This window comes from Apteryx rowi, unplaced genomic scaffold, assembly GCF_003343035.1.
Source record: "Apteryx rowi isolate R43461 unplaced genomic scaffold, aptRow1 scaffold_1431, whole genome shotgun sequence".
In the NCBI taxonomy this organism is placed as follows: domain Eukaryota; kingdom Metazoa; phylum Chordata; class Aves; order Apterygiformes; family Apterygidae; genus Apteryx; species Apteryx rowi.
This window is the reverse complement of record NW_020447677.1, coordinates 39382-49873: the sequence shown is the minus strand read 5'-3', so window position 1 is coordinate 49873 and position 10492 is coordinate 39382. Positions and strand designations below refer to the sequence as shown.

At 63.9% G+C, this 10492-nt stretch overlaps 1 protein-coding gene across 1 annotated transcript; it reads right to left on the bottom strand.

Moving 5' to 3' along the window:
• Positions 1–5: 5 nt before the first annotated feature.
• Positions 6–10474, bottom strand: ZNF362 (zinc finger protein 362; the record flags this gene model as incomplete). The annotated part of the gene is made up of 8 exons (XM_026058162.1): positions 10127–10474; positions 9413–9497; positions 1874–1937; positions 1478–1724; positions 938–1265; positions 624–848; positions 411–489; positions 6–185 (listed from the first exon to the last, which is right to left on the bottom strand). Coding segments are annotated over exons 1-8 (1230 nt in total), but the record flags the coding sequence as incomplete, so codon positions are not given.
• Between the last annotated feature and the right edge of the window lie 18 nt (positions 10475–10492).

Genomic DNA, 10492 nt, shown 5'->3' with positions numbered 1-10492 from the left:
CCGGCGCCTCCCCGGGCCCCGCTCACCGAGGTATAAGCCCGGCCGCACATGCTGCAGCAGTAGGCCTTGGCGTGTTTGATGGCGTGCGCCGAGAGGTGGATCTGCAGCGACGCCGAGTCCGTGTAGGCCCGGTAGCAGTTCGGGCACTTGTAGGGCTTGTCCTTGTTGTGCTGTCGCTGGTGAGACTGCAAAGGTGAAGCGGGGGGGGGGGGGGGAAAAAAACAGGGAACGGGTTACGGCAGCGGGAACGGGGCCGCCGTCGGCTCCCAGCGCTCGCAATCGGGGCCCCGACCCCCCTGCGGTCCGTCCCCTCCGCCTAGCTCCTTCCCGTTTTTTTGTTTTTTTTTCTTTCCTGGGGCTCTTTTTCCCCCCCCTCCCCTTCTCCCCCTTCCCGTCCCCGGAGCGCCGACCTGGAGGTTGGAGAGTTGCGTGAACGCCTTTTCGCAGCCGGGGTGCGGGCACTTGTACGGTCTGTCGCCAGTGTGAATCCTGCGCCGGGGCGAGYGGGAGGAAGGGGACAAACGTCAGGCCGCCGTCCCCAAGCGAAACCCCCGGCCGCCCCGAGGGAAGAGGGGCTGCCGGACACCCCCCCCCCCACCAGGAACCCGCGTCCGTGCCGTCACCTGGTGTGCTGCTGGAGGTGGGAGAGCTGGCGGAAGGACTTCTCGCAGTAGGAGCAGTGGTAGGGCTTCACGCCCAGGTGGATGCGCAGGTGCTGGGCCAGGTAGGATGCGTTGGCGAAGGATTTGGAGCAATGSGGGCACTTGTGGGGCTTGGCCTCCGTGTGCGACTTGGAGTGGATCTGCATCTCCGACTTGGTGAAGAACGTCAAGGGGCAGACCTTACACCTGCGGAGAGCCCCACAGGGTCCGCGCTGGGGCCGGCAGCTCCCCGCGGCTCCCGCCGGCGCGYGTCCGCCCGCCCGCCCGGCACCTACCTGTAGGTCTTGCCCTCTTTGGCGGTCTCCCCCGAGGCCAGGATGGGGTAGGGGACCACGAGGACGGGCGGCCCCGAGGGGTTTTCCGCCTTGATCTTCTTGCGGCCCCGCTCGGCCTTGGGCGCCCCCAGCAAGCTGTGGCCCTGGATTGTCTTTATGGAGTCGAGGAGGGGCGGGCTGGCGATCCCTGAGATGAGGGTGGGCGAGGAGGCGATGAGGCGGCTCTGGCTGGTGGAGGTGGGCGTCGAGGGGGTGGCCGTGCCCGTGCCCGTGCCCGCGCTCGACTCGGACGTGCTGACGGCGGGCGCCCGCGACGCCAGCCCCAGCCCTGGCGGGCGAAGCGGGAGAGGGGGGGGCGACGTGAGCCGGCGTTGGGGGGTTGGGGAGGTCACCTGGCCGTCCCACCACCCCCTCTGTCCCCACCGGGAGGGGACGCGAGCTGCTGAGGACCGTCAAAGCACCCTTGCAGGCAGCCGGGTCCCAAACTGGGGGGATAGGGACCCCCCCACCCGCCCAAATTCCCCAAGCGCGTCGCGGTACCTGTGACGGTGCTGGTGGCCGGCCGAGCGTGCAGGGCCACGTCGGGCTGGGGGACGGCTTGCGGGTGGAGGCCGGGGACCTGCTGCAGTTTGGGGAGGGACATGATGGCCTGGCCGCTCTCGGCGGGCGAGGGGGGCACCAGCAGCGGCTGCTGGGAGGCCACGGAGGTGGGGGGCAAGTGCGGGGGCCGGATCTTCTCCGCCATCAGCTGCTCCTTGATTTTGTTGATCAGRACGAGGTTGTCCAGCTGCCGGCGGCGGAAAGGGGGGGGGAGAAGGCAGAGCCGTGGGTCAGGGGCGAACGGGACTGGCACCAGCCCCCGGCCCCACGCCGAGCTGCCCGGCCCCCCCTTTCCGCCCCCCCTTCCTCCCCCAAACCCGTCCGGGGGGATCTTACCTGGCTGGGCATGGTGGGGGGGGGCGGCCAGAAGTACGGGTTGTTAAAGCGAGGCTCCGCCATCCTACGGGAGAAACAGGCAGGGTTACGGGAGGGGGGCTCTGCCGGCCGGGAACCGGCCCCAGCCCTTCCCGACGGAACAGCCGGTGTGACGGAGGAGCCTGGCAGGAGCTGCCACCCACCCACCCCAGGACGACGGTCCRTCCTGGACGCCGCTGCTGGGCGGCACGCAGGGCCCCCGGGATGCCCCGTTTCCCAGGGGAAAGAGAGCCGGAGAGGGAGGGGGGGGATGGCGGCTGCGTTGCCCAAACGGCACGGCCTTACGGGGAATTTCGAGGCTGGGGGCGAAGGAGAAAGCCGGAGCCGGGGYGTGCGGGCCGCTCGCGGCGCTGGCGCGGAGCGGGAGGCACCGTCAAACGCCGAGGGAGGACGGACGGCTCCGACGCTTTTCTCCCGGGCTGCTCCTGGCTCCCAGTCCTGCCTTCAAACCCCATGGACGGCGCAAGGCTGAGGGACCCCGCGACCACCGGAGTGGCACCCCCACACGCGCGCCCCGCTCCCTTGGGATGCAGCTGTGCCACCGCCGGAGGCTCCTATTAGGAGCACATTTGGTAACACTGCAATTTCCAGCTGATGCTTCCCAGGAAAGCCTTCCGGGACGTGATGAAGCAAGGAGAGCGGGGAGCCGAGCGCGAACCCCGGCGGCACAGCCGGATCCGGCATCGCGGCGCCGTCTCAATCCGGCTCCCTCACTCACCCGGCGTCGCCTGCAAATATTCCCTCCCTGCACGAGGGGAGCCGGAGCTGGAGCCGGAGCCGGAGGGACGCGCCGGCGGCAACGCCCAGGCCATAAACCGGGGCAAGGAACAAGCAGGGCCTGTTGGAAGGGCTGGGAGCTTTTTCCAGCCTGCGAATCCCTGCTGGGTCYGGCGCCCCAGCCGGGAGCCCTCTTTTCGGGAGGGTGCTAAAAACGGCGCAGAAATGTATGTCGGGTGCAAAGACGCCTCTCCGGAGGGCCAGAAACCAAAGCGGCCCGATGCGAAATAAGCCCTTAAAGACCCCGAAATGCCAGCGAGCGCAAGAGCAACGCGGAGCCGGCTGGATTAATCCTCCCGCTGCGGCCGGGACCCAAAAGCCCATCCGAAGGCTGCCGGCGGGGCATGGCGCGGGCGCGGAGAGCAAGAACGTTCTCGGTTCGACGCCGTCGGCAAGGAGGGGAGGGAAAAAAAACAAAAATAAAAATAAATTAATTCTAAATCCATCGCTGGTTAATAGGAAACATCTGAAAGGGAACGGCAAGAAAATGACAACAGCGTCGCGGCCCCACATAAAGGGGCATTTCGGTCGCTTAAAACCAGCCCAGCAAACCTCTTTTAAGGGCATTTTTAAGGMGAAGTACTTAAGAGGCCCCGGTGAAATTTAAAGGAGAGCTCCCCCAAGGAAAAGCGAGCGGACGCGCAGCCTCTTGCAGGATTCGAGCCTGCATCGCTGCTTTTTATCTCTTCCAGACATTAAACGTTGACAAATTAAGCCAGGCTCTTTGTGGGAAGCGCCGTCCGCGTCCAGGTATTTCATTGACACCGAGAACCTGGCGGGGAAAAAAAAAAAGGGGGCGTCCGTGCGGAGAAAGCGGCGGCGGCGGCGGCGGGGAGCCTCGACCCGATTAGCTCCGCGGGAGCGAAAATAACACGGCGCCATCGACCGCCAGGCACCGGGAAGCCTCTTTAGCGCCTTCCCCAATTCGCCGGGCGGCGAAGCCGCGGAGAGGCGACCTCCATTCGCGATGTAAACCAGGCCAAGGCTGGAGCCCTGCGGCGGCGAGGAACTAGACCGGCACCTCCAAGACGGACGGCAGATCCGCAACCGCCGTCTTTCCCCCCCCCCCGCGGCGGAAGCGAGGGGGACTCCARCCCCTCCGAAACGATGCTTTGCCAAGAAAAGAGGCGATTCCAGAAGAAAAAAAAAAGCGAGCGGACCGCCGTCGCGTTAGCGCGCCTCGCTCGCGCCGTGCCCGCTCCCCTTCGGAGCCGCCGGACGCGGCTGGAGGTATAAAACCGTCTGCTCGGCGTCGGAGCGCGCCGCCGTCGGCCTTCGCGAAAGCCGAGCGCGCCAAGAGCGCTGCGTGCCAAGGGAGCGGCGGCCAAAGCCAGGCGGGGAGCGGAGACGCCGTCGCCGAGCCGAAGGAGCGCGGCCGGGATGGAAAGGGGACGTCGCAGCGGGGGGGGAAAAAACCCCGGAGAGCAAAATAACGCTGCCGCGTGGGAAGCGTAAATGCCCCTTCGCTCCTCCCCGGGAAAACAGGAAGCCGGAGCTATGATTAGAAGAGGGTTTTTTTTTGGAGCCGGCCCAGGGAGTCACTCCTCCGTCCCTCGCAGCAGGTGCCCCTGCCCCCTCCGTCCATCTTTCTCCCCGTCCGTCTGTCTCTCCGCTCCTTCCCAAGCGGCTCGGTGCTGAGCCTCGCCCAGGCAGTTAAAATCCCTGCCGGGAAACGCCCGGGCATCCCGCGCAAAGCCCGTCCCCGATCCGGCCGGGGGAAACGGCGCCGGCCGCTCCGAAGGGGAGCGGAGCATCACTCAGCGGCGACGCGCTCGGCCCCGGCTCTGCCGCGGGCAGCACGAAGCCGGGATGGCACCTGGAACCTCGAAACCCTCCGTGCGGCACCTCGGAGGCAGCCGACAGGCCCGATCCTGCCCGCCGGGAACCACTGTCCCCGGCCACATCCTGGCTCCGGCTGCCGGAGGGCCGGCCTGGATTTCCGCCAACGTAAAACACGATCCTTCCCATCCCACTCATCCATACGTGTCCCAGCAGGAGCGAGCGGCGCACCGCGCCGCCAGGCTCCCCCTGGCAGAAACACCGGGACAGTTTTCCCAGCAAAGCCAGCCGGGCCTCACCCCCTTCCCGTTTTGTACTGAACTCCCCACGAGCTGGGCAGACGCGGGAAAATAACGGGTCGGTTGGACCCCGGCGCCACAGCTGAGCGCCGAGGAGCGGAACGAGCCTCAGCCGCCCCGTCGTTTTGGCAGAAACCTCCCGGCAGCTGTGAAACCAATCGGGGCTGGGCAGGAGCAGGATATAAAAGGCTCCTCCGAAGCCCACCTGCCTCCCCAGCACCAAAATCCCTGGGAGGAAGAGGAGGGCCCAAGCTCAGAAAGCGCTTTTTGAGCTGGTTACTGTGACCTCTCTGTTTTCCCCCTGCTCCTTGATGGTGGAAGGAGCCGCTAGCGCGGCATCTACATGCTGGGACCAAGATTTGGGAGGTTCGTGACGCCCTGCCGCAGGCAAGTGACTTCCCTACGGCCCTCGGGCCCTGACCTTGCAGGATCTGGCCTCGTCCAAACGCAAGAAGGTTTAACCCGCTTCTCCCCCTTCGTTTTGCTTCATGCCTGTGCCCACGCGTGATGGGGAATTGGGCCCATCTGCCCCTCGCGTTCACCTCCTGAGCGGCCAAATCTCGCTTTAATTTACCCCAAGCGGCATGAGAACAGCTTCGAGTTGACCGCTGCCTTATTTCTTTTGCTAAGCGCAGGGAGAATGCCATAGCTACCCCCATCCCGAAAAGCAGCGTCCCCGGGTTTTGCTCCAACTTACCACCAAAGACAAAACCAGCCCCAGGGCAGGGATGGAGGGGGCCCAAGAGCGGCCCTGGAAACCCTCCGCGGATGCCGCGAGCCTCGGACGGGGCTGGTTTCCGCCCCGATTCCCGGGCCGATGCGCTATCACCGAGCCGCAAAGCGTTTGCAAAGGCCGCTGCCGCGAAGCAGCATCTCTGCTGATGGCCCGGCGTTTTTCAGGCGCCGTTATCGTAGGGTTGCTTATAAACAACGAGCTTTTTCCTCTTGGGCTTGCTAAACCGAACTCGGGTTTCCTCTTAAGAAAAGATCCCAGTACAACCTGAAACAGCCACGGGGAGGAAAGCACAAACGTTGCACGTCCGTCTCCCTCCCCCTCCACCTGAGGAGGCCTTATTAAATAATGAGGCTGCTACAATAGCCAAAACCACTGCACTTGGAGCTTTGCGAACCTGCCTAGAATAAAAAGGAAAGGAGCGGCCGCTGTGCCAAAAAAAATCCTATTCCTGTCCCAACTTAATTTTATAAATTGTGTAATATTTCATCTGGAGCAGAGGGACTGCTCCCCCTCTCCCAGGGCTGGAACGGCGCGAGAGGCGCTTGGGTAGCTGGGGGAGGGTGCTAGAGGGGATATAAAGCAGATGGAAAATATATAAACTCCCTTTTTCTATATTCTGAGCTAACTATGAAAAATGGAGGCTGACACACGGCAAAAAAAAAAAAAAAAAATCCATTAAAATGGAAATTATGAAGGGTGGGGAATGCTGCAGCACACGCCTGCCCCCGGCCTGCGGGATGCACCGGGGTCTTCGGGTGCGCGGGACCCTGCAGCCCCTGGGGGGGGAAGCTTGTGTTAGGGCTGTCCCAGTCCCTGGTTTTTGGCTGGGAAAGGGGTGTGGGGGGGAAAATGTGGGTAAGAGCTCTCCTGCATGGTTGGCACGGCACGGAGAAGGTCTCCGCAGCGCGGTGCGCCGGAGCCCCGTGCCGCAGGTCCCTGAGGGCAGGGGCAGGCGCGAGAGGATGGGACGCCCCGGAGATGGGCACCGCACGGGCGGAAAAGGCGCTGTGCCGGTTGAGAGGGCTCCGGCAGCGGAGGCGAGCGCGGGGAGGAAGGCAGGCAGGCAGGAGAGGGGGCGTCCTGGGAGGAAGGCCGTCGGAAGAGCAAGCGGGCGGATGCGCGGAGCCCCGAAGCCTGGCCGAGGGGAGCGCGGCAGCCTAGAAAACCGCCTCCGCGGCGGGGAGGGAAGGAAGCCGGCGTGGAGAGCGGGCGAGCCGGGGAGAGGACCGAAGCGGGGAGGCGGGCGCCGGGGCGGCTGCGGCGGCGGGGACGAGACGTGGGGCGCACGCCGTGTTTGGTACTCACAGGCTGGCCTCAGAAGCCAGGTGGCCGCAGCTGCCGGGGGAGACGTGTCGATGCGGCTCCAGATTGATGGAGGTAGATGATGGCACGGGTGGGTACAAGCGCCAGGCCCCGGAGCTCACTAGCCTTCCAACTTCCTACCAAACTGCCGCTAAGTCAAGCTACAGTGCTCTAGGGAACGCCTCTACTTTGGCAGCCCTCTCTGTCTCGCCTTCGCTGAAATAAAAAGAAACAAGAGATTCTTTTCACGGACGCGGCACGGCACCGCCGCGAGAAGGGTTAGCGCCCGGGGACCGGCGCCGTTTGGCCGGGGCGGAGCGCAGCGGGACGCCCCGAGCTGCCACCGGCGTGCCTAAATGCTACGGGGTGTCGTGGACCAGGCTGGAAGAGAGTTCCCCCCCCCCCCATCCCCTGGGAGAGCATCGGTTCGGACAGCCCCTGAGGAAAGCCGTGGCGGAGCCCCAAAAATGCCATCCTGCCCCGCAGACGGCTTCTCCGGCAGTGACGCGGAGAAACCGGCCCGTGTTTCCGCAAGACGCGTGCAACCAGCGTTTGCCCCRAGCGGGAGTTTTTCAAGAGAAAGCAAGGGCCCCGCTGCAAAAAATAATAATAATAATAAAAAATAAAACCCCAACCCGGAGCCGGCRGGCGGAAAGCGGCATCAAAGCCAGCGGCTTGCCGTGGGGGATGCTGCGCTGTGCCAGCTCGCCGTGCCTGGGCGGGCTTCCCGGAGCGGCTCACGGCTCTGCAAGGAGAAGTCTCGCCTCGAGCCTCGGGGACCTTCCCGCATGGACACGGGATGACCCTCTTCCACCCCAGCAGCCTCATCCCCCAGCCCGGTTTTCCAGGGGGCACCAGGGAAGCGGAGGCAAGGCACGAAACCCGGCGCGGCCACCAGGAAACCTGGCAAAGGAGAGCTCAGAAATCCCCATCCGGCGCTCGCTCCGAGAGGAGCCGCTCGGGGGATCCTGTGCCAGAAGAATTCACCCAAGATGGAACCAATTAAACCCCGCATTTCCGCCCCCTGAAGGGCTGCAAACTGGTTTTTCTCATTCAGATTTCCTCTCCCGATCAAAAGCCGGAGGAGCTAGCCGCGGGGCAAAACCCCCATCCYGGCCCGGCGCCGCCTGCGGAAGGGGTGTCGGACGGGCGAAGACGAAGCGCGGGGAGGATGCTGCGGCCGCCGGGCTACCCGGTGGGGTCTGCGCCCTGCTTTCCGCTCTTCCCACCGGCCGGGAGGTGGGAGCTGGGGACGGCTCTGCCGGACGGCGCTGGGGGCTTTCTCCGGCCTCCCGTTTCCAGAGCGGGGAAGGAATCGGTGCAAAGCAGAAGCGCGGACCGGGTGAGGATGGAGCAGCCAAGGGAAGCYGTGCCGGAGACGGCCGCGGGATGGGACGCCCGTGCAAGAGGGTGCCCGAGATGGGGGCGCAGGGCAATGCCCCTGAAAGATGGGCAAAGCGCCGCAAGCCCGAAGATGAGCCGGAGAAGCCAGCAGAAGGGCCGAAACCAACCCGGGCCTCCGAGCGCTGGGGTTAAAAACCTCCGCGTGGTGGCACCGGAAAGGAGGAACCTGCTTGGGAGCCACCGACGGGGCGAGAGGGACCCCCGGGAGGACGGCAGCTCTGTACGGAAACTGGGTGCTAAGGCCACTGTCGCGGCTCCGAGCCAAGGAGGAACCAGTGCTGTTCCCGGTCCTGCCGCCAAATGCACCGGGCCTGTATCCCCCAAATACGCCAGGAGCTGGCACCGGGGGGCTCATCCGCTCCGCCAACGAGGTCCTGAGCTCCGAAGCCCCAAATACAACCACCTTCACGAGCGGCCCGCGAGCACGAATCGGCATCCGGACGGATGGACACCCTGGCCTCGAAAGCCGGCTCGGCCCCCGTGTTTCGGAGCCGTTAGCTGCTGCCAGGGACTGCTCCGGCCCGGCATCGCCCTTTGCCCACACYGACCTCGAGGCTGCGCGGAGCCGGCCGGGCCTCAACTATGGCTTCCCTAGGCACTATCCCCCCCCTTTTTTTTTTTTTTTAGGAAAGCAGCAAATCTGTATTTCCTGTGGGCAGCAGAGAGGAACCCGGGGGTTCCGGCATGAGCCGGGCCAAGCACCCACAGATACTGCTAAGCACATAAGCACCGAGGGACTGCCGGATGGGAAAACACCCGGCAGGACGGTTGTTACCGCTGTTACAGGTGGGGAAACTGAGGCACGGGTCACTCGGCAGCGATTTTCACCCCGAGGCCGTGCAAGGCGTCAGCAAGCAATTTCTCCCCCCTCCCTCCAGCCCCGCAGTACACACACAAACGTTAAATACACATGCACTTGTCATAACATCTTAAGCACCGAGGGACAATTTGCATTTTTTCAAGCCAAAAAAAAAAGGATCTTTTTTTTTTGGAGGGAGAAAAGATTATTTTATGCATAATATATTGTTTTTTAGCTCCGGCTTTTGCCCAGGGCGTTTGGATCCGGCAGGCGGCCGCCCCCTCCCCAGGGGCTCCCCCGTTGCCGAACTTGGCCGGGGAAGGGCCAGGGTCCCCCCTCCACCCCCCCGAAATGCACCCCGTCTCGTTTTCGGTCCCCTCCGAGCCCCCCGCCGGCGTGCCCACCTCTGAGAGTACTGGCGCTGCTTCCCCTTATCCGCGTCCATCTCCGGGTCTAGCCGAGAACCGCTGCTGCCCGCGGGGCGTTTTTCTACAGAGGAAGGGGGGGGACAAGGAGGGACAACTTCACACACAAACCCCCCCAAAAAAAACACCCAGCCGGCCCCCGCCGCGCCAGCTCCCGGAGAGGCGGAGGAACAAAAGCAAAGCGGCTTCGACCTCCCCAACCTGTGGGAACGGGGGGCGTTGGGGGGGATGTGTGTGTGTGTATATATATATATATTTTTTTCCTGCTAGAAAGTAGCCCAAAAATAAGATTTTTAAAAAATGCAATGTTTTTTGCAGCCAGGCAGCCCGGGAGGGAGCCGTATGCTGTCGCCGCTGCGTCTCGCCCCGAAGCCGCCGGCGGATCGGAGCGATGGGGAGCCCGCTGGAAAAGCGGGGCCTAAATCCATCCCCTCTGCCGCTCGGCAAACTGCACGCCGGGAGGGACGGCAAACTTTTACCTCTCCTCCAAAATACCGCCTCAAGCTCACGGCTCTGGGGCGCCGGCTCGGCGGCACCCCCAAAACACCCCTCCGAAGTCAAAAAGCGCCTCTGCGGCCCGAATCGCCCCAAAAAGCGCCCGGGGTGGGGTGGGGAGGGGAGGGGGGGGAGGCCTGCAAGGGAGCATCCTCCGAGCAGCCCCGCGGCGGATAAAAAGCGAAAAAGCAGCTTAACCATCGCCGGGGCGAAAACGCATCTTCTTCTTCYTCCTCCTCCTCCTCCTCCCGGTGTCCGGCTTAGCTGCTCCGGCCCAGTGTGGCCAGTGGCGGAGCGGGGAGGTTATGGCTGTACCGACGGCCTCCGCATCCGCACGCTAAACCAGCGGGCTAAATATATATATATATATATTTTATATATATATATGCCTGGATCTCGCTAGGGCCCCCGCTGCCGCGCCGCGCAGAAACCCCCCTCGCGAGCCAGCGCGACCGCTGCCGAGACAAGACCGGTTATGAAATAAAAGAAGGAAGGGGGAAAAAAAAGGGGGATAGATAGATAGATAAATAGATAAATAAATAAATAATAGCCCCGCTTAAAAAA